The following is a 24,347-nucleotide window of genomic DNA, read 5'->3' on the forward strand; positions in this document are numbered from 1 at the left end:
TAATCTACAAGAGATCATGATCATAGCATAAACCAAGTACTAACACGGTGCACGCACCGTCACCTTTGCACACATGCAGGAGGAATAAACTACTTTAATAACACATCACTAGAGTAGCACATAGATAAATTGTGATACAACATGCTGCAATCATAAAGAGATATAAATAAGCTCCTCACTATACCATTCAATGAGTAAGTATTCTGTGAAATCTAGCCTAAGAGACCCACACGATGCACACACTGTCACCTTTACACACGTGGGACGAGGAGTCTCCTGGAGATCACATAAGTAAAACCCACTTGACTAGCATAATGACATCTAGATTACAAGCATCATCATATGAATCTCAATCATGTAAGGCAGCTCATGAGATTATTGTATTGACACACATAGGAGAGAGATGAACCACATAGCTACCGGTACAGCCCCGAGCCTCGATGGAGAACTACTCCCTCCTCATGGGAGCAGCAGCGGTGATGAAGATGGCGGTGGAGATGGCAGCGGTGTCGATGGAGAAGCCTTCCGGGGCACTTCCCCGCTCCGGCAGGCGTGCCGGAAAGAGATCCTGTCCCCCAGATCTTGGCTTCGCGATGGCGGCGGCTCTGGCAGGTTTCTGTGGGTTTCGTCAATTGGTATCGGGTTTTCTGATCCAGGGGCTTCTTATAGGCGAAGAGGCGGCGCCAGGAGGTCGAAGGGGGGCCCACACCCTAGGGGGGCACGCCCCCCCCTTGGCCGCGCCGGGGTAGGGTTTGGTGGCCCCGTGCCTCTTCTCTCGGCGGTTCTCGTGTGTTCTGGATGCTTCCGGGTAAAATAGGAACTCTGGCGTTGATTTCGTCCGATTCCGAGAATATTTCGTTACTAGGATTTCGAAACCAAAAACAGCAGAAAACGAGAACCGGCACTTCGGCATCTTGTTAATAGGTTAGTTCCAGAAAATGCACGAATATGACATAAAGTGTGCATATAACATGTAGATAACATCAATAATGTGGCATGGAACACAAGAAATTATCGATACGTTGGAGACGTATCAATTATCATCTCTTATATCAATATGGACATTTGCTTTGAATGATTTGATCTCAGCTCATATGCCTTACATCATTATTGGATCAAGATTGTGTTGGTAGCATGTCACTTAAGAAATTATTCTTGTTATCGTTTACCTACTCGAGGGCGAGTAGGAACTAAGCTTGGGGATGCTGATACGTCTCCAACGTATCTATAATTTCTTATGTTCCATGCTAGTTTTATGACAATACCTACATGTTTTGTTCACACTTTATATCGTTTTGATGCATTTTCCGGAACTAACCTATTAACGAGATGCCGAAGTGCCAGTTCCTTTTTCTCGCTGTTTTTGGTTTCGTAAATCCTAGTAAGGAAATATTCTCGGAATTGGACGAAATCAAGGCCCACGATCTTATATTTCAACGAAGCTTCCAGAACACCGGAGAGGTACCAGAGGGGAGGCCCAGGGCCCCCACACAGTATGGCGGCGCGGCCAAGGGGGGGGCGCCCCCTGGTGTGTGGGTCCCCCAGATCCCTTCCGACTCCGTTTCTTCGCCTATATAAGTCGTCGTGACCTAAATCTTCGACACAGATAAGCCACGATACGAGAAAAGTTCCAGAGTCACCGCCATCTTCATCGCCGTTGCTGTCTCCCATGATGAGGAGGGAGTAGTTCTCCCCCGAGGCTGAGGGCTCTACCGGTAGCTATGTGGTTAATCTCTCTCTCATGTACCCCAATACAATGATCTCATGAATTGCCTTGCACGATTGAGATCCATATGATGAGCTTTGTATCACTATTAATCTATGTGCTACTCTAGTGATGTTATTAAAGTAGTCTATTCCTCCTTCATGATGTAAAGGTGACGGTGTGTGCATCATGTAGTTCTTGGCGTAGGTTATGATTGTAATCTCTTGTAGATTATGGAGTTAACTATTACTATGATAGTATTGATGCGATCTATTCCCCCTTTCATAGCTATTGGTGACGGTGTGTATGCTATGTTAGTTCTCGGTCTAAATTGCAATGATCTATTATGCTCTAAAGGTTACTTAAATATGAACACCGAATGTTGTGGCGCTTGTTAACTCCGGCTTGAGGGAGCTCTTGTAGCCCTACACAATGAATGGTGTTTGTTATCAAACAAGAGTATATGTAGCACAAGTGAGGAGAAGTTATTTATTTGTTATGTGATCAATGTTGAGAGTGTCCACTAGTGAAAGTAGGATCCCTAGGTCTTGTTTCCAATACTGCAAACACCGCTTACTTACTATTCTACTGCATGTTTACTTGCTGCAATATTTACTTCATATCGCAATTACCATCTACCACCATCTATACCACCTGCGTTTTAATATCTCTTCGCCGAACTCGTGCGCCTATACATCTGACAAGTGTATTAGGTGTGTTGGGGACACAAGAGACTTCTTGTATCTTAATTGCAGGGTTGCTTGAGAGGAATATCTCTGACCTCTACCTCCCTGAGTTCGATAAACCTTGGGTGATTCACTTAAGGGAAACTTGCTGCTGTTCTACAAACCTCTGCTCTTGGAGGTCCAACACTGTCTACAAGAATAGAAGCACACGTAGACATCACTTATCTTGTCTTGTGGCTACATCAACAACTCTATGGAGGTATCTTATGGTGAGTTTGGGTATTCTCAATGCTATGGTATGATAACTTCACCCAAATCTCCTTACATGTTCTTATGTTACCTCCATATTGCGCATATGTTATTTGAACATGATCTTGTATCCTTGTTACATATGTGTTTGGTTTGTAAAATCTAGGGGGAGTTATGCCTCTAAGACGTGTGTATTTGTATTCAAATACATATTCTAAGTATGCACACGTTTAGGGGGAGCTCCGTCGAGCTTTTGCAAATCTAAGAATCTCATCATAATATCATATGCTTTTGAAAAGTCTTGTGTTGTCATCAAACACCAAAAAGGGGAGATTGAAAGAGCAAAGTCTAAACCCCGTGTTTTGTGTGTTTGATGACAACACTTGAGTTATCCTCACCGTGTGCCTGGAGTATCATTGCTAGATTTGCAAGTGCACGGTGACCTCGCTGGACACGTCAAGATCGGAGGACTGAAGCGTAGTTATAGGTAGCTGTAGGTTTTCTGGTTTTGTGTGTGTTTCGCGAGGTGACATGGCTGGAGATAAAAAGGGAAGAAAACCAGTTTTAGCCAGGCCGGTACTACCGGTACCTGTAGCGGTAGTACCGCTACCCCTATAGGTACCACCTCACGGTACCGCTCTGAGTTCTGCGCTGGATTTGTCCCTCAATACGAGTTACGGTACCTCTGCGGTACCTGGAGCGCTAGTACCGCTCACGAGCGGTAGTACCGCCCATGGTACCGCCCAGGTACCGTAACTAGTTACGGCAGTACCGCTCTGGTACCGCTCCGGTACCGCTTTGGATCCAGTAAGGTTTGGACCCCATTGCGGTACCTCGAGCGGTACCTCTAGCGGTGGTACCGCTCTGCGTCCACGTGGACCAGATCTGGGGAATTCGAGCTCAGAGCGGTAGTACCGCTTTCCAAAAGCGGTAGTACCGCTTAGGCAAAAACTGGACATAACGGTTGGATTTGGAGGAGCCTATTTAAGGGCTCCTTCTTCCCCAATTCGTTTTCATCTCTTCCCTCTCTCTCTCCTCCATTGTTGCTGAGCTTAATCCTTGAGGATCTCCCCAACCATCCAACCAATCTTGCTCAAATTTTGAGGAGTGGTGGAGGAGACCTCGATCTATAGTTCTACCAAGAGAGATTTCACCAATACTTGCTATTCCTTAGTGGATCTTGGTGTTAGGGTTCCTATAGTGGGACCTTGGAGGAAGTGCATCCATGGAGGCTAGCTTGGTGGTGTACTAGCCCCATGGATTGTTGGGAGCCTCCTTGTGGTGTGGAGCTCGCCCCAACCTTGTGAAGGAATCACCGCCTCGACCGGTGCCTTAGTGGAGAAGGGGGAGCACCTTTGTGGAGCTCTCTCTAGGAAGAAGGTGAGGCCTTCCTTCGTGGTGTGGCCGTCTAGCCTCTTGTGTGAGGCTAGAACCTCCTCAACGCGGATGTACTCCCTTTTGTGGGAGGAACTGCGGGAAACAAACCTCGCCTCGTCTCCGCGCCCTCCGGTTGTCCCGCTCCTTACTCTTACTATCTTGTGATTGTTCCTTTGCTTGTTGCACTTGTTCTAGGATCATTGTAGGATCACCAACACCACTAAAGCAATCACCTTTATCTTCCGTTGCACTAAAATTGAAAAAGACTAAAACTTGACGTAGCAACCATTCACCCCCCTCTTGTTCGCTACGATCCATTCAGTGGCTCTCACGTCGATCAGGAGTGTGCCTTGGGGAGCGAAAATAAAAAGGAGCAGCATTGGGGTTCTTTTAAGCGGAGGCAACTGAAGGGGGAGGGTTCTAAGAGAAACCCGATTGTGAGAGTGGGAAAGAAGAGGGAGATGGAACATATGGAGATTGACGAGGAGGATATGATCACTAAGAAACACAAAGGTTGATGTTGTCCTTAACAACGAAATGTTGGCGGGGCTGTCGGAACAACCCTGCAAGGAGCAATGAAGGATGTGGCTCAAAACTGCCGGGAGCTTGGAAACCAGCCGACAGTCAATGGTCTTCTGGAGTTGCAGAGGACGGAAGATCCCGATATCCTCTTTCTGTCGGAAACTAAGCTGATAGAGAGGGAGATGGAGCCGTTGAGGTGGAAGCTTAACATGCCAAACATGGTGGTGGTAGATAGCAACAAAAGGAGTGGTGGCTTAGCAATGTTTTGAAAGAGGGGGGGTGAATGTGAGCTTACGATGGAAGGGGAGGTACCACATTGATGTGGATGTGGTGGAGGAGGACGGCACAAAATGGAGACTAATAGGGATCTATGGCGAGTCTAAAGCAGGGGAGAAGTTTGTTCTTGTCTTCGCAGGGCAAGTAAATGAAGACCTCCTTCAGTTTGTGCCGCAATCTGTAACAACGTTGATGAATGATAATTTTAACTTGCCGTATACAATGGAGGAGGTCAGAAGGGCCCTTGATTCAATTGGAGATTTGAAGGCGTCCGAACCAGATGGGATGCCGGCTTTATTTTATAAGAAGTTTTGGCACATCTTGGGGGACAAGGTCCAGGCTGAGGTTCTTGTGGTCCTGAATGGAGGGGAAATGCCGCATGGCTGGAACGAAACAACAATTGTCCTTATCCCTAAGGTGAAAAACCTGGAGAGAATAACAGAATACAGGCCGACCGGCCTTTGTAATGTCATATACAAGCTAAGAGCATCCCCACTCGTCTTCCCGACAAGGCCCCCGAGCGCCGTTTTTCTCATCCGGACGGCGAAATTAGGCCCAGTCGCGCCCCTGGTTCCTCGATTTCGTCCGGATTTGGGCCTTCATCCATCCGGCGAGCCCACGCCATCCCCGGTCCCCCGAGGCTCGCTCGGGGACTCCAGACGAAGCGAAAGCGCGCGAAACGCCGAGAAATCTCTCCCGCGCTTTCGCTTCGGCTTCGCCGCAGAGGTGGACCCGGCCGGTCAGCGGCAGACGCATCGTCTTTCGCGCGCAGTAAAGCGTTGTGTTTTCTTTAGTTTTATTTGTATCCCCCGACCGAAGTCGAAATATATTCGAATTCAGCCTCTATGTATGAACTTCGCCCTATATATAGTAAATATCATTAAATTTAGTCTAAATTCAATCGTTTTAAGCCGCATTTTGTCAAGGTTCCGTTTTTCAAATTTAGATCGTCGTCTTCGCCTGAGATCGCGGCTGGGAAACTAGTCCTCCCCACGCCAAATTTACGTCCAATCTGGACGTAAATTTCGCCGGATTTGGGCGTGGGGAGGGCAAACGAGTGGAGATTCTCTAATCTCCAAGGTTCTGTCAAACCGTCTGAAGGTATTGCTGCCAGAATTAATTTCACCAACGCAGTCGGCATTTGTGCCTGGACGCATGATCACGGACAATGTGCTGCTTGCATATGAGATAACACATCATATGCATAGGAGGAAGGGAGGAAAGGAAGGCCTGGTTGCCGTCAAGCTCGATATGAGTAAGGCCTATGATAGGGTTGAGTGGCTTTTCTTGGAGAGAATGATGCGACAGATGGGGTTTAACTTGCAATGGGTAAAACTGATCATGACTTGTGTGAAGTCGGTCTCTTACCGGGTAAAGATCAATGGGAGACTTTCTGATGCTTTCAAACCTGAGCGAGGTCTTCGCCAAGGAGACCCTATGTCGCCGTACCTCTTTATCCTTTGTGTCGAGGCTTTCTCCGCGATGCTCGAACACGCAGAGGTGAATGGTACACTGGAAGGGATCCAACTCTTTCCTACGGCGCCGAGGGTAAATCATCTCTTCTTTGCGGATGACTCACTCATTGTCATGAAAGCTACGGTTGCAAGTGCACAAAAGCTACAAGAGATCCTGGCTTTGTATGAGACACAATCGGGTCAGATGATAAATAAGGAGAAGAGCTCAGCGTTTTTCAGTAAAGGAACCAGACACATAGCCAAGAGGGCAGTCTTGAACGCTTTAGGCATACCAAGAGAATCACTAAATCAAAGATATCTTGGTGTCTACCTGTACACCTGGGGGCATCGAAGAAAAAGGAGTTTGAGTACATAAAGGAGAAAATCTGGAGACGCATTCAAGGATGGAAGGAAAAGCTTCTCTCCAAAGCGGGCAAAGAAATTCTAATAAAGGCAATTGCACAGGCCATCCCTGCCTACGCAATGTCATGTTTCGACCTGACAAAATCACTATGTGAGGATATCAGTGCTATGATTTGCCGCTACTGGTGGGATCAGCAGGAGGGGAAGAACAAGTGTCCCTGGTTGAGCTGGGAGAAGTTGTCAAGCATCAAGAGGTCTGGGGGCCTGGATTTTCGAGACCTACATATATTCATCCTCGCCATGCTTGCTCGGCAGAGCTGGCGTCTGCTGAAGTGCCCGGACTCGTTATGTGCCACTATCCTAAAAGCAAAATATTTCCCACAAAGCTCTATCTTGGAGGCTACACCGAAACAGGGAATGTCATATACATGGCGAAGCATTCTTAAGGGCTGCGAGTTAATGAAGGAGGAAATCATCTGGCGAGTAGGCAACGGAGAGTCCATTGCAATCTAGGATGACCCCTGGCTACCTAGAGGCACAACACGGCGTCCCAGCTCTTTCCGCGGTCAGTCCATGTTTACACGGGTTAGTGAACTCTTAAACCCTGTAACGGGGAAGGTCCTCATTTGCAAGTTGCCCTTTGCAGCACCAGACTTGGAAGAGCATATAGAACCAGAAGCTACCGGGGAAGGTGTAACACCCCGACCACCCCCTGGTCGGGGATGTCACCCCTGGAAGCTCTCTAGGATCTCTAGACTAGCCCCGCAGACCAACACATGTCTTTCCTGCGCACTTTGTCCTCACCCGTGCGAACCCGGGAAGGACTTCCCGGTCAGTCACCCATCCTCAAATCGCTCCAGGCCAAGCACGCTTAACCCGGAGTTTTTTGGGCATGAGCTTCCAGAAAATAAGTTGCAACTTGTTGGTATGAGTATTCTATCAGTCCTATTGAGCCCTAGGTCAGGATGTCACAACTCATCCCCCCTTAGAAGATCGACGCCCTCGTCGATCAGTCCCAGGCCAGGAACTTCCCCTCTTGGCACACGTCTGTGCGTCCAGTGCCGACACATGTGCCACGACGGGCCACATGTCCGCGCCCCTGACCCGCACACGCCCGTGTAACCGTGAAGGTCGGCTCTGATACCAAATGTAACACCCTGACCACCCCCTGGTCGGGCATGTCACCCCTGGCAGCTCTCTAGGATCTCTAGACTAGCCCCACAGACCAACACATGTCTTTCTTGCGCACTTTGTCCTCACTCGTGCGAACCCGAGAAGGACTTCCCGGTCGGTCACCCATCCTCAAATTGCTCCAGACCAAGCACGCTTAACCTCGGAGTTTTTTTGGGATGAGCTTCTAGAAAAGAAGTTGCAACTTGTTGGTATGAGTATTCTATCAGTCCTATTGAGCCCTAGGCTAGGATGTCACAGAAGGTCCTCATTTTCCTCTGGAGGTTCACACACAGCCTGCCTACCAAGCTTAACATCAAACGCAAGATGGTTGAGCTCGATACCCGGTGCCCTATGTGCTGGCATCTAGATGAGGATGGGGGTCATATTTTTCTTCGATGCAAAGCAGTCAAGCAAATCTGGCGGGCTCTGGACTGTGAGGACCTGCGTTTGTCGCTGTGCGATTGGACCAATGCACGACAGGTGACTGATCATATCCTCTCGCTTTCTAAGGAGAAGAGATCACTTGCTATCCTCCTCCTTTGGGACTGGTGGACAACGAGGAACAAAGCTAATGCCGAGGAAAGAATGCTCTCGACAGACGAGGTCTGCTTCAGAATCCGCAAACACCTTTTGGAATTCTGCCTGGGAGAGGTGCATGCGCGTGAGACGATAGCATCAGACGAAAAATGAAAACTACCAGAAACAGATTTCGTTAAGGTGAACGTCGATGCTGCTTACTGCCAGGAGACACATAGAGGAGCATGGGCTTCATTGCCCGGGCGGACGATGGCAGCTTTTGTAGCGGCTGGAACAGGCGTCATGAATCATCTGACTAGTGCCCTACATGTGGAGGCCTCAGCGTGTGTGGCATCCATTGAAAGAATGAGCAACATGGGGGCCTTCCGGGTGATTTTCGAGTCTGATTCCCTGAATCTGGTGAACGCCCTGAAGTCTGGAGATGCTGATTTGGATGACATCGGTGTACTCTACCGTGAAGCTAGAAGCCTATGTATGTTAGCTTTCGATGCTTTTGATTTTAGGTTTTGCCGTAGATCATGTAATAAGGCTGCCCATGCAATTGCTCAGCATGGTAGAGACCTGGGTGTGCAGAACCTGCTATGGCTGGAGGATGTTCCAGCATTTGTATCTGGTTTGGTTGCTAGCGATCTTGCTATGCACCAGGTTTAGTGGAATATATTTTCACGTTTCAAAAAAAACTGCAAGCATGTCCATCCTTTCCAAAAATCTCACATGCACCAAAACAACTCCACACCAAAACATCCAGAAGAATAAAACGCTAAATGTGTCAGCATGAGGTAAATTCCTAACATCTCCTAAAATTCTTACAAAAGAGAAAGTTGTTCACCTTTAATATAGTAGATATTCCGTGCCGGCTCCAAATTAGCAAAAATGTATCTTTATTCTTTAGGTGTGGCCCAGTTAACAAAGAATCAGTCAAGTGACGTCGTCTCCATGAAACAATTTCCAGTTACAATAAAGAGTCTCAGTTGTAGCCCGACTTGCAAAAGTTAGTTACAACCATACTTGTAATTTTACACACGGTCTCAATACAAATCGTTGGTTCTAAGGTTAGTCATAGTGAAAAGTAACATAGCTTACTGTCATGCATAATAACATAGAGGTAATTTTATAGATAACTGCATTAATTAACTTGTAGACTCATTTTATCTTAATAAGTGTGATGTTATGGTAGCTTATAATTTACCGCATGCATCACTCTATTTTAATAACATGCAATATCATTAAAATGCGTAATTAAAATTATATGTAGCTTTATGTTACTACCTACTCAGGCTAGTCCAAAGTTTAATAGCTCTAACTTCCTTATCAGCCTTCGGAAATTAAGAAAACCATGCTTTAAAGGTTTGTACGCCCTCTAATTCAATTTAGATAACATTTCACAAAATCTGTACTACCTTCATCTTAAGGCTTAAAGGTTTAAAGTTTATACTATTTTTGAAAAGTTAAACCAAGTAAAGTTTGATCAAATGTTTAAAAGAATCTATCAGTAAATATGATATTTTGTAGATACCATATGAAAACATATTTAATTATATATTTGATGATATTGATTTCGTATTTTACATGTTAATCATTTTTGATAAAAACTAAGTCAAACTTGACATAGTTTGATTTTTTTTAATACAAGCCTTAGAGCATCTCCAGTAGCAAACCCAAAACGTTTCCCAAAGGTTTTGGGGCACACCGGATATTTTTTCGGTCCAAGTCACGCGCCCCAAAGCCCCCTTCCACCCGGCTCGGTCCAATACGCTGTGCGGCGCCTCACGCCCGTCCCCGCTCCACAGGGGAAGCTTCAGGCGCGCCGGACAGAGCGAGAAGCGAGGTGGGGAGTGGCGGGCCCGACGCGTCGTTGACACGGAAGTCTAAAACCCGTCGCCTACCTCATAGAAAACGACCAAGGCTCGGGTCAACAGTTAGAAAATGACCTACTTAGCTCAGTTGGTAGAGCGGTGGATTGAAAATCCTCGTGTCACCAGTTCAAATCTGGTTCCTAGCATAGAAAAAAGGATCTACCTAACAGGTTCTCCCTGGACTCTACGCAGGACTTCTTTCTAAGCCTCACATAATTTGAATTTCTCTGACATTCCATGTTTCCGAAACGGATCCTATAAAATATTTCACTTTTTCCACCATTAGCAATGCAAGCTGAAGGTGTTCTTATCCTCATATCAGGATCACATAATACAGGTGTCAAGCTACATGCACTAGCCAACACAATCAAAAGTCCGAACTAGGATCGCTAGGAAAAAACATGAAGATCTTTTTTTCGAATCCCACGCTGAACATCTTTTTCACTAATTAGGTAAGCTCCTGCTGACAAACATATTACAGCAACTCCAGCAGTGGCTCTATATTTTGGCGCTATGGGCTGATGCTGCGCATGGAGCCGGCAATAGCTTCACCGGAAGCTGCAAACTGTGGCGGCCAAATGCAGGGCTGAAACAGCGTATTTTCAGAGGCGCTATAAATGCAGCGCCAAAATAGAATATAATGAAAAATAGAGTGCAGTAAAACAGAAGATCAAACAAAGACTAGAAATAGACATAAAATACTAGGATAAAATTAGCTTGATAGATACTCCGTAGTTCATATTTTTACAAAGTAGTGCGATAAAACTAAACTAAAACTCGACATCTGACGAGTCCGGTGTCGTGCCCGACACCGGATCCGACGAGAAGAGGTCAATCCAACGGGGTCGTCCTCGCCAATGGTGGTCGGCCCGGCGAGCTGCGCTTCGATGAAGGCCCGCTTCGTCGCCTTCTCCGCCCTCCGTCGTGCGCGGTCCTCCTTCTTCGCAGCCCGCCTCGTCGCCTTCTCCGCCCTCCGTCTGCGGAAGTGCTCGTTCTCGGCGGCAACGTCCTCGGGGAAGCGGGCCGCCCACTCGCGCGCCGCGCGCTCGTCCCGCTCGGCGATGCGCAAACGGCGCTCCGTCTCGCGGCGGCGGCGCTGTTCCTCCTGTCTAACGATGTACGGCGGCGGCGCGAGATCCTCGCCCTACTGGCGCGTCCACACGTCATGGAAATTCATCGACGATCGCGGGCGCCCGAGCCGCCACGCCACGGCGTCGTACGCGCGCGCAGCCTCGTGCGCGGTCTCGTAGGTGCCGAGGCCGATGCGCTCGCCGCCGTCACGTATCTCCGCGTAATACGTACCTTTGGGGCGCGCGCTGACGCCGCGGTACCCCGTGCCCGAGACGCGGCAGTACCGCGAGCTCGACGCGAGACGAGGCATGGCGGCGGCGGCGGAAGCGGAGCCGCAGCGGCAATATTAGGCGCAGATGGGCAAATTTCAGCAACCCGTGTCCATCTTTTTTTGGCAGGATTACGCCATGTACCACCTTCCAATTAGAAAATAGTACTGTTCAGTCTTCCCCTGTTGGGCCCAATATTTCACTTTGGGTTGCCAACGGCCATCTACATGGTAATTGCTATCGGCCTACTTGCTCCGGCTGTCGAAGCCCAATAACTACAAATGGGCCTTTCTGCTCATGCAATTTCGGCCCTTTTCTAATGAAACACAGATCCTATGAATGGCAAAAAAAAACGCAGAGATTATACATAAAAGTTGTTTTTATTTATTTTGAATTATTGGGTTCCAATTTTTGAAACTGCTCATGCCCAATATGAAAATCCTTGATCGCTCCATACCCACATGGATAACGTTATTTTTAATAATTCATAAAGTGGATTTGAAATTTAAAACATATCCTAATAATTCCATGATTTAATCTATCAACTTGCAAGATCTTGGAGAGAAAAAGCTTGTATTAGTCTGCAGAATCCTCAACGTTTCAAAGGAGGCAGTGGATCAAAAGAAAAAAGGAAGTAGCCAGAAATTAGGGGTCAAAAATAACTCCAAGAAATGAAACTTTTATTGTTCGTAGAGGATGACATGCGGGACCCATGAGCCAGCAGCTTACTCAACGTTTCAAAGGCGGCATGAGATCAAAATAAAAAGGCAAGTGACTAAATATCAGGAGCCAAAAATAATCCAAGAAATGAAACTTATTGTACATAGAGGATGACATGCGGGTCCCATTTTGCAGCAGCTGTTTCAGCGTTTTTGGTCAAGCGATGTTAATGGCTCCAAGGCTTTCCCAGGCGGCGCAGCGAAGCGTTTCATCGCGCATGGCCGCGTGGCCATCCACGCCGGTGTTTATTCCGGCCAACGCCCCGTTGCTGCTTCACCTGTCACCGATGTACAATAAAGAGCGCCCCCTCCTTCCTTCTTGTCGCTTCCACATTCCAATCTCGCCGCACCGTTCTCGACAACCACCGCCTCCTGCATTCCAATGTCGTCCTTCCACAAGAATATCCTCGCCGTGAACGGCTTCGGGCGCGGCAGCCTCACGGTGACGGAGGCGTGGGCGATGTACCACGCGTGGTACCCTGTTCCGCCGGACATGCGTCTGCCAAGCAGCGACGACTGGAGGATGGTCGTCAACAGGATCAACGTCCCGCCGCCGCCAGGCAAGCGCACGCGCCTCAATGCCGAGGAGCGCGCTGATCCCACATGGGCCCCCACCGGCAACGATGACTGGTGGGCGGACTTCTTCCAGGCGCATTACGACGCTGACATGGCCAAGACCGACGGCCTCGTCAGCCGGAGGAACACGTGTAACAAGGAGGGGCGCCTCCGTTTCTGGGGCGTTCCCGGGCGCACCCTGCCGAACGTCGTCGACAACATCCACAACGGCGCCCCAAGGTTAGATATGCCACCTTCTCCGCCACCATCCCCTCGGGCTTCGGCGCGTTGGCAGCCGAGGAGTACGTACTCGTCCTCCTCGAACACTTCTTCTTCGGGGCCGGCACGGTCGGGTCCTTCCTCGCACCGCGCCACGCCGTACAGTGTGCCGAAGCGCGTGGTGAAGGAGGAGACCGAGTACGCGACGGCGCCCGCGATTTGGAGGCGTGGCAGCAGCATCACCATACGAAAACCAGTGCGACAGCAGAGGCGCGCCGGCGGCGCCCTCCTCGTTCCGAAGTCGAAGGTGAAGGAGGAGCAGGACGACGATGAAGCCGCGAAGGCCGCGAAGATGGCGGAGTACGAGCGGCGGCAGCTCCTCATCGCCAGCAACAACGACTGCGAGGACTGCCCAGGGTTGCACGCGGCGTTCATAGCGTCCTTGAACGACAAGGACGCCTGGAGGGGCGACATCGACGCGGCGATCGCCATGTCCATCCGCGACGCTGGCATGCCACTCTTCGATCTCACCAACGACGACGAAGCTAGGCCCAGCGGCGCAGTGAAGGATGAGCCCGGCGACGAGCGCGGCAAGAAGGACGCCGTCGACGACACCATATACAACTTCCACCACTAAGACCCCTCTGAGCTTCGCAAGTACTACTAGATTAGGATTTATGTTTAAATTTCATCGGATTTTATTCAAATCCATGTAATATATAGTAAGTTTGAATAAATTCGAGCTGTTTTCGATTAAAAATCTAAATTTCTATTTGGGAGACGTGACTGGCAGCGACACCCCAAACGCGGCACGAAAAAATAACATCCCCCGAACGCTAACTCCGGCGTGGACGCCCACCGGATAAAACCTTGGAACAAAGGTAGTAATGCTACTATAAAATAAGGAAAATGATCCGGTTCCTCCGGGGGCTGCGTCGCTCTCAGCCTCCGGGTTGCGCATCGTTCGATCCCACGATCGTGTGGACGTTCTAGTTGACACGTGACCTCCATGGGCCCACACATCGTGTGAACAGCCCAGCGACAACCCATCCTTATCCCTCGGCCTCGTTTTCGTCCTCTCCCGAAGCGCTTCCATGGCGCTCGCCTCCTCCGCCGCAAGCGCTCGCCCGCTCCGCCGACTCGCCCCCCGATGCAGCCAGCCGGCAGGAGGGTGTCCTTCTGATCCACCTCTACCCTACACCAGCGCGCACGCTGCCAAAGATGGAGGCCATGGCAACCCGCGACCCTAGCTTCCCGGCGTCCACCTAGTGCGTGGCCGGAGATGGAAGCCCGAATCCCAAGCTCTGCCGCCCTCCCATGCAGCCCGCCGGCGGGAGGGTGTCTTCGCCGACCTCCTCCCCTGCAACCACAGAGCGGGTGTCATCGATAGGGCCTGCAAGGTCGCCGTCTTCGTCGACCTCCTCCCCTGCGCGCGGCTTCCGGCTACCCTGGCCTCCTCCTCACCTACTGAAGCCGCCGCGCCGCTTCCTCGTCGGCCGTCCCCATGGAGCGCCGTCGGCCGCCCCCATTGTGTTGCGGAGGCCCATCGCCAGGACGAGCCCCGCAGGAGGCGGAGGACATCTTCACCCCACCGGAGACGCTACCCGATGGTTCACTTTTCATGCTCGCCACCAAGTCAGACACAACCACCAACAACGATGCTGCAAATGCTGGTCAATTTTGCAACCTTCGGTGGTCAAGTATGCTGCCGATGATGTTTGGCTTTGCTACCAGTGGGGGTCGGAGATAGTAGACTTTTTTTTTGCTATAACTGTTCTGCAATGTTGCTAAAAAGAGATTAAATGTTTTGCTACAAGATTTTGGGCGAGGTATCCGTTGATATCTTCGATCAGGTCTCTGTTATGCGGATTTGCAACCTAGGAATACAATTTTTGCTACAATATTTTTACAGGTTTGCTACAATTGCAAAACATGTTTGTTGCTAGGGAACTCCGACGAGGTATTCGGCGAGTTCCTCGTAGATGTCTCCGACGATATCCATTTTTGCTACAATAGCTTTTTTATTTTGCTACGAGCTCTCCGGCGAGGTTTCTGGCGAGCTCAGACCTTTTCTTTTATTTCATGGGCGAACAGTTTTTTGCTACATGCAGTTGCTGTCGGGGTGTTTATTTTGCTGCCGGAGGTATTCTTTTGCTAGGTGCAAATCTGATCGTACATGATGTCGATCTGACGGCTGGGATCGGTGCTGGGGAATCAGATCCCCATGGGACGCCCAGCACTTTCCATAAAATAGTTTAGATTGGGACGCCCAGCACTTTCCATAAAATAGTTTAGATAGGGGGAGAAGCAATGTTTGACTATTGGATACGTCTACGGCCCACCAAAGCCCCAGCTCACCCAAACACCACACACACACAGACAGCCAGCCAGCCTCACCCCACATGACGGCCAGGTTCCCGTTTCATCGGCACATCGACCGCAAAATCGTCACTAGCCGCCGAACTGACTGACTGGCCGGTAGCGGTAGACAGTGCCGCGCGCGGCGTGCATAAATAACTCCCGCTGCCTCGCCAGTCGCCACCCGAGTTCCACTCCACATTCCCGGAGGAGGAAACCACCAGACCTCTCGGTTTCGCACGGTCAAACGAGGCGCCGAGGAGATCGCATGGAGGCCAAGTACGCGGCGCTGCGGCGCGCGGTGGACGAGACGGCGGCGGTGGACGCGCACGCGCACAACCTCGTCGCCGCCGCCTCCTCCTTCCCCTTCCTCCGCTGCTTCTCTGAGGCCGACGGCGACGCGCTCGCCTTCGCTCCCCACTCACTCTCCTTCAAGGTACACCTATCGCACTTCACTCTGCTTGCTTATAGCTGTTTATCCGCTCCCCAGCGCGCGGGGCGGCTTTCACCAACCGCGCCGCTCGCGTGAGATGATTCTGCTCGCCGCATCGCAAGTTCGCAACATTCAGCTATCTGTTGTTACTGCTGTACTCGTGCAGCAGACTGGAGCGCGTGCTAGATTGTGTCGGCCATGGAGTTGGGCATAACTACGCCTATTTTTGTCTGGAGCCATGTGTGCTCTACAAATTTGGGTTGGACAGTGAATTACTTCCTCTGTTCCGTCACAGATTTGTCTTGATACTACTACCTACACATGGTAGATACACAAATTTATGACAATTAATATGGAACGGAGGTAATACTATATATGTGACTTGTGTGAATGAAACAAAAAAAAAATCCCGTTATGATTTTTTGTTTTTGCGAACTGAGTTGAGTAATCCAAAACGGCTACCACAGCTGGTGGATTTGGACGGCACAGGTGAAAAGGAGTCTACTATGACACCATGTTCACCGGCGGTATCAGCAGAATATGCGGATGAATACGTTCGTCTTTTTCCTCAACTTTGTGGCATGGAGGTCCTCACCAGCTTTATGCCTGATTTGCCAAATACCCTTGTGCGCTGGTGGTGCCGTGCAGACGTGCAGTAGACCTTTTGTCCTCTTCCTTTGCCCTGCAGCAAGGTCCATTTCATGGATGTGCTGGGGCCTGGGGGAGGCATGGTACGCTGCTAGGCCCATCTGGAGGTCCTGGGGTCAATTACCATGGTTCTTCTCGTTCTCAACTTGTATGTTCATGCCATCATGTGATGTGGGTCACATTCGGTCGGTCAGTGCTCTGTCTGTGAGATTTATGTGGTTCCAAGCATTCTTCTTCGGTTCTTGCAACGGAAATTAATGTCCCTCTTCTGTCTAAAAAATAGTAGGAGTGTTTGTTCCACTTGCTTATTCCATAGTCATTGCATGGTGTACCTAAGGGCAGGGCATCTCATGACATCTTTGCAATGTCACTGATTGCAGAGAAGTCTGAAGGACATTGCTGAGCTGTACAACTGCGAAGCCTCGCTTGACAAGGTGGAGGAGTTCAGAAAGGCCCAGGGGTTGCCATCTATCAGTTCAAAATGCTTCCAAGCTGCCAACATATCCGCGATCCTCATGGATGATGGCATACAATTTGATAGGATGCTCGAACTGGAGTCCCACAAGGAGTTTGTTCCCATGGTTCGCAGAGTTCTCAGGATCGAATGGCTCGCGGAAACAGTCATCAATGATGTGAGTATACTTTTCTGTATTGTTAACTAGATTCTAATAAGTGCTAAATGACATTTGTCGATCTTTTATGCACAATATACTTATACATATTTTCTTTCAAAATGTCGATTTTGTCTGGATTACCAAACCTTCATGACATTTGGAGCCTCACACAACAAATTGACAACCTTATTCTAATATTCACTAAATAGTATGTCAACGTATATTCAGTGCCTCTGATAGCTCGAAGACGATCTAATAGAATGGTGCCACCTCACTCTATGATCGTTGCTTAGACACAACAAAAAGTAGTGTCGACGCATCCTCCTAACTGCCTGATTGATCTGGACGACACACAATACATGTGTCTTCTACAATGACCGCCTGGTAGTGCAATGCCTAGTCCATAGGATTATGTCTGATGCAATGTCTTCCTGCTTAGGGGAATGTGGCATGTTGCGTGCCTTTTCTAACTTTCATTCTATCGATGCATGGAGACGTTTTTGTGTTATTTTTCTTCAAAAAACAGCCTTTTAACTTATTTGAATATTTTCAAGTAAACCTTTATAATTAACCATTGAAAAAACGAATTACTACTTTCAGGATTCGTTCAGTGGATCAAGCTGGACGTTGGACTCATTCACTGAAACTTTTCTGTCAAAGCTCAAATCATATCCTCCGGAGTTTCTGTTGACAATTTGGACGAATTTTGTTTTATTATCTGCATGTGTATCCTTAACTAATTTATTACAGTTGCCAATGAAATTGTTGGGTTAAAAAGCATAGCCGCATACAGAAGTGGCTTAGATATTGATCCATGTGTTAGTAAGACAGATGCAGAGGATGGTCTTCGTAAGGAGCTAGCAGGTAAACTTTTCTTTTCTGTTGGGAGGCAGATATGTCTAAAAGATAAAATATGTTGCGCCCTATGATTGTAAGATCAATTTTATGTTTATACTCCATATTTTTCAGGTCGAAGACCTTTCCGGATTACAAATAAGAGCCTGATTGACTATCTATTTACTTGCAGTCTTGAAATAGCTGTGCTGTTTCACTTACCAATGCAGATTCACACTGGGTAATGACTGCATTTTAGATTTTGTGAAAGTTATTTTCTGTTTGGTCATTTCAAGATATGTTCTACATAATTTCAGCTTTGGAGATAAGGACCTAGACTTGCGAAAATGCAACCCTCTGCATCTACGTGGTGTTCTTGAAGATGAAAGATTCGCTAAGTGCCAACTAGTTCTGTTACATGCTTCTTATCCATTTTCCAAGGAAGCATCCTATCTTGCATCAGTTTACTCCCAGGTTGGAGCCTCATCTTTATACAATAAATTTTCCATTATGTTCAATTTGTGTTAACCATCATAAGCAAATCACAAACAGGTCTATCTTGATTTTGGTTTGGCAATCCCAAAACTTAGTGTTCAAGGAATGACATCATCACTTAAAGAGCTTCTGGAGCTAGCTCCCATAAAGAAGGTACCATGTTTGTTTTCTGACTTTCTGAATAATTGTTTCTGTAAAAGCTGAAGATTTGTATTCGTTATTGGAAAACACATTTTGCTTTGTGTTCGAAGATGCAACAAAGGTGAACTAATTATTATTTTTCTACAACTATATGTAAGGTTACTTTCGTTCTTTTTCTAAGATGGTATCCACTTCGAGATCTCTCTTTCCTATTTTACTCTTATGATGCATCTAATTTTACTTGTATTAGTCTTGTGTGTAATAATTACTCTTATTTTTTCTTTGTAATAAAATCCCATTTTCATTCGCTTTGCAAATATCTTGAGGCAGGTCACATTGTCACTTATATACTCATTTTTTTATCACTTCTGGAGATACTATGTCAATGATATTTTTATTTGTTAATCATTTGCAGGTCATGTTTAGTACAGATGGATATGCTTTTCCAGAGACATACTATCTAGGTACAATTGTCTGTCATAGATATTTTATAAGATGGTCAAAGATATCATATGTACCTAGATAATCAAAACAAACTCAACAATAATAGAAAATTTGTTCCTTCTAGTACATATATATGCTCATTAAAATGTGTAGTGCATACAAGGATAGTTACCCTAGAGCACAGAGAGCTTCCAGAGCGTGGTGCGGTTATTGATTTTATGCGATAATTTATAGTTTCTGCTGATTTACAGGTGCAAGAAGGGCACGCGATGTTGTTTACCGTGTCCTATCAGCTGCGTGCGAAGATGGCGATCTTAGCATTCAGGAAGCTATTGATGCAGTTGAGGATATCTTTAGAAGAAATGCATTGGATCTGTACAAGTTGAACGTTGCCAATGGGTCAATCCATCAGAAAACTACGATAATTGACAGTAGGATATCGACATCCTGTGTTGAGCAAGAAGTGCTCTTTGTTCGGATTGTCTGGAATGATGCTTCAGGTCAACATAGATGCCGTGTAAGCACATCTTTCCAAGCACATGCTGCATTGTTAACATGATGTAATGTCATTATGTCAGTGATCATTTCTCGTTCTTTTATGGACAAAAAGTTATCTGCTATCAATTTTCTCAAATTATAAACTACTAAGTAGACCCAATGGTTAGAATGAACATTTGAAGATCGCGCCTACAAGTTGTTCCATTCCAATAGATGGGCAATATAGTACTTACGAAACAACTGAATAATTGCATGATATAGCATGTGCGCGCTTGTAACTTTGTGTAGATGATCAACTTACTTACCTGAGCATGCCACTTATCTTAGAGTTGCTAATATCACAACAAACTTGAGAAATAGAACTTCACTTTCAGGTTGTTCCAGCTGGAAGATTTTACGAGATTGCAAAGAATAAGGGTGTTGGCCTGACTTTTGCATCAATGGGAATGACTTCCTTTTGTGATGGTTCAGCTGATGGGACAAACCTTACTGGTGTAGGCGAGATCAGGCTTATGCCAGATATGTCAACTATTTTGAGGCTCCCATGGTAAACCTAATTCATTTAACGTCTTTTCACTACTTCTTTCTGTTGAATCATCTCTTACCCTTCTCTTACTCACTATTTTCGCTTTGGTCTTGGACTTTTTTGTTTCTCTCTGGCACATCCACCCACACCAAAGTCATATGTAGATTAATAATATTCGTTATGTATACAAAAAAAGAAACATGATGGTTCTATTAGTACTGAGTAGCTACTTACTGTTGTATTATTAAATATAAATTTGAGTTCCGATAACCTTAGAAGTATTCTATTTGAATAGTTTCTTGTTTGTGGACAATAGATTCTGCGAACTTATTAAGGCACCATTAAACTAATGGTAGTTCACTCCGTTTGTAAGGTCAAGACGTGAGGAAATGGTGATGGCTGACATGCAAATAAGGCCAGGAGAAGCCTGGGAATACTGTCCTAGGTATGCTTTAAGAAAAGTCACAAAAGTTCTGCTGGATGAATTCAATGTGGTAAGAATAAACCCATACCTTTTCTTACATAACTTGTGAAGACAATTTTTCGTCTTGTGAGTTCCTCAGGTGCATTTATTTTTGTATTTATGCTTTGTTGTTTGTTCCTTGTAGACAATGAAGGCAGGTTTCGAGAATGAATTTTATCTCCGCAGAAAATTAGTAAGGTACCTTTCCCCGAGGACCCCGACTCTGAGTATAATATATGATATTAAAGGCTGTGTATTCTTTATGTGACCCAAATCTTTAAAAAAAAATCTGCAGTGAGGGACATGAGCGTTGGGTTCCATATGATAATAGCAGTTACTGCTCAACTTCATCTTTTGACGGTGCCTCATCTATACTGCAAGAAGTATATTCTTCTCTTGAAGAGGCAGACATTGTAGTCGAGCAGGTATGGAGTTACTTTACTGCCAAAAAGATGTCAATACTCCTGATGTTTGATATTAAATTGTTTACCTTTTGATTATATGTCATGGTTTAGTGATTGGTTTTTTCCTGTGTTTACATCTACTTTTATCTCCAAATAAAATAAAATAAAAGCTGCATGCTGAAGCTGGAAAAGGGCAGTTCGAGGTAGCCTTGAAGTATGTGCTGTGCACTCTTGCAGCTGACAGTCTGATATATGCTCGTGAGATTATTAAATCAGTTGCTCGAAAGCACGAGTTGATAGCAACGTTTCTTCCAAAGTAAGTTAATGGATGAACATATCATATTCAACTGCCATCTCGTTTCAATTTTATATTATCTGCATACAAGTCATGTTCATGGAGAGTGGAGACCAACTCCTTTCGATAACAGTTTGTGATCATAAGTGAAACATCTGTTAAGGGGATGTTAGCTGATTCTCTTAGCACATCAAACAACATATCTGTCTACACTTTTCTTTATTGTCAGTAGCAAGTTCTTAACTATGGATACTATCGTGTAAACTGTTTTGTATTATCAGAAAATCGGAAATGAACACTAAGCAGTGTTGCCAGGTAAGATCACTAGCTTGTAAAAGAATTATAATTTATTTAAAAGATGAACATAATAGAAATGAGCAACAGTTGATCAAACTATGCTACTGCTACCCCAATGTTAAAGCCTGACACGAAATGTAATATTGGGTATTTAGCAATACCGAGCCACCAATTATGCGTGGTTTGAAAAAAAACCGTCAATCATGTGAAACTTGCCTTTCTGGTACCTGATGCTTTGTTCTGATGGACACAGACCTGACCTGAATGATATTGGATCCGGTTCCCATGTGCATCTGAGTTTATGGAAGAATGATAAGAATGTTTTTATGGGATCAAATGAATACAATTACTATGGAATGTCAAATGTTGGAGAACAGTTCCTTGCTGGAGTATATCATCATCTTCCATCAATCTTGGCGTTTACAGCTCCTCACCCTAACAGGTAATATCTTCCAGCAAAGTAAGAATGCATCTTAATTATTGATAGCTAAATTTGATATTTGTTTCTTGCATAAGATTCTTGATGCTTACAGGGTGTCAATTCATTATACTGCTTAGGCTTTAGATAAAATGTCGAACATTGCAGCATCCATTCTAATGATCAATGGCTTCTCTGTGTGTAGCTACGATCGGATTCAGCCAAATACATGGAGTGGAGCCTATCTATGCTGGGGGAAAGAAAATCGGGAGGCTCCATTGAGAACCGCATGCCCACCTGGTGTGCCTCTCGATATGGTCAGCAACTTTGAAATTAAATCGTTTGATGGGTGCGCAAATCCGCACTTGGGACTTGCTGCTATTGTTGCTGCTGGAATTGATGGACTCAGGAGAGGCCTTAAGTTGCCTGAACCAATTGGTATGAACATTTTTCTTTGTTTGACCTTTTTGTCTTCCTCTTGGACCATTATTACTGATATTTGGCCTGCTACTATGTTGTCTGAAAATGCGCCTAGAAACATATTGAGCATGTTATGTGATCCATACAAGTTCGTGTGCAGCGTTATAGAAATTTAGTACTACATTATATGTCTGGAATTAGTTTTTTTTTATATGTCTGGAACTGTATTCTTTGTTGTTGAGTAGCTTTTGGCATCATCGAGGAGTGTCTGATGTAATAATGTGCTGCCCTACGTCTCTTGCAGAATCAAATCCTGCAGATTATGCTTCCAAACTCAAAAGGCTACCACAGGACTTGCTGGAATCTGTTGAATCACTTGCTGCAGACAAAACTTTGCATGAACTAATCGGTGATAAGCTTATCACAGCCATTATAGCTATACGAAAGGTTCGTGCTAAGTAATGTCATTCACATTATAAAACTCTATACAATTCTCAAAACACAAGCAAGAGTATCAATTGCTTTCTTTTTGTGAAAAGAAAACAATAATTTGGATTAGTAATTACAAAGAGGTCACTCATGAATATCATTTGCTTATGTATGTAAAGGGGCACGTGTGCGGTGTGCCTAACTTTTCTGCCATATTTGAATATATTTTTTCAGGCTGAGATTGATCACTACTCGAAGAATCCAGGGGCATTCGGAGATCTCATTCACCGTTACTAAGACGAAATGCTTGTTTCAAGACCTCATTTGTTATCACTGAAATGTTATGCCAACGAATGATGTTGTCCCGGTGCTGATTCTTATGACTGAACTTGAAAGTTCTCCGTGTTTTTTTCAGTTAATAATAATAAAGTATTCCTAAGATTCAATATATGGCAGTCAGCAAATTCTTTCCCTGGCAAAAAATATCCAAAAGAAAAATAAAAGTAGTTCTGTTTGTCACTTACCTGCGCCCTGAAAATTACATATAATTCAACAGGCTATGTCTCATGTTTTCTGTGGACATATATGTTAATAAACAATAATGGCATATATAAAAAAAACAATGGCATATTCACAGGTAAATAAAAAGTTGATGTTTGCCCTTTTGGTCTTTTTTCTGAAACCTTCTTTCCCCAAAATAAATCTAGATGAATTTACTTACTCTATTGAAAAATCCAAAAGACTGATTCCATTAAGGAACACCGTGGAACTACCCATTCCACAAAAAAGACATGGTGGAAGATTTTGAGAACCCACAGCTGTTCAGGGCCCAGCACAGTAACGTATGTGGAATCAAAGATAACAAGCAAGAATCTGATATCAATTTATTGTAGAAATTTGCTGTAGAATTCAGTGAAGTAATGCTTCCATATTCATGACGATGTGAACTCCTGACTAGAAAACGTTGACCTCTTCGGCATCCGTGGCTGAGCCCTGAAAACGGTTCTCACGCATCCAGGAGTGGCCGTCAAGGGCTACGCTCTGTGGTTATCCTCGTTGGTTCTTCAGTAATTACAGAAGAAAACATGCTCTGTGGTTATCCTCGTTGGTTCTTCAGTAATTACAGAAGAAAACATGCTCTGTGGTTATCCTCGTTGGTTCTTCAGTAATTACAGAAGAAAACATGATATTTACACTCGTTGGTTCTTCAGTAATTGTGGCGGAATACTCAGAAAGCTTCTCAAATCACCCAGGAGTGTCTGCTCTGTGGTTATCCATGTGTACTACCAAATATGAAAGAGCGAAACACTTCTAAAGTTAAGAAGGAAAGATCTGGCTCATCGCAGGGGAAAGCATTTTTTAGGGATCTTTAAAACATTGATACGGAGGGAAAGCATTTTGGGCAAATGGCACAAACTGTACCTTAATGTGTTGCTTCTGGGTCTTTTGACTTTGGTATTTTCTTGGTTCAGCATAGGCCTTCTATGTTTGCGTCCTACTGTACCGATACAGAGGGCATAATTTCTGCCTTGTTTCGAAACGAAGAAAAACCTCACAGGTGTGACTACTAAATTTGTACAACAGAGAGAGAGAGAGAGA

General features: G+C 45.9%; 1 protein-coding gene across 1 annotated transcript; it reads left to right on the forward strand.

Annotated features, from left to right (window-relative positions):
• The first annotated feature begins 15,594 nt into the window (after positions 1–15,594).
• LOC124650614 (protein fluG-like) lies at positions 15,595–23,196 on the forward strand. Its single transcript, XM_047190131.1, has 18 exons — positions 15,595–15,825; positions 16,851–17,102; positions 17,685–17,752; positions 17,833–17,948; positions 18,054–18,159; positions 18,236–18,392; positions 18,471–18,566; positions 18,970–19,018; positions 19,250–19,515; positions 19,871–20,043; positions 20,396–20,516; positions 20,631–20,683; positions 20,781–20,910; positions 21,060–21,205; positions 21,735–21,923; positions 22,105–22,337; positions 22,624–22,766; positions 22,983–23,196. Exons 1-18 carry the CDS (start codon positions 15,658–15,660, stop codon positions 23,043–23,045), a joined length of 2,529 nt encoding a protein of 842 aa, XP_047046087.1. The 5' UTR covers positions 15,595–15,657; the 3' UTR covers positions 23,046–23,196.
• Positions 23,197–24,347: the final 1,151 nt, after the last annotated feature.

Source organism: Lolium rigidum, chromosome 4 (assembly GCF_022539505.1).
Source record: "Lolium rigidum isolate FL_2022 chromosome 4, APGP_CSIRO_Lrig_0.1, whole genome shotgun sequence".
NCBI classification, from domain to species: domain Eukaryota; kingdom Viridiplantae; phylum Streptophyta; class Magnoliopsida; order Poales; family Poaceae; genus Lolium; species Lolium rigidum.

Coding starts and splice junctions, on each gene's coding strand:
- LOC124650614 (XM_047190131.1), top strand. CDS start 15,658: ATGGAGGCCAAGTACGCGGCGCTGCGGCGCGCGGTGGACGAGACGGCG. Junction 18,393..18,470: donor TTGCATCAGTTTACTCCCAG/GTTGGAGCCTCA, acceptor AATCACAAACAG/GTCTATCTTGATTTTGGTTT. Junction 20,044..20,395: donor ACTATTTTGAGGCTCCCATG/GTAAACCTAATT, acceptor TCCGTTTGTAAG/GTCAAGACGTGAGGAAATGG.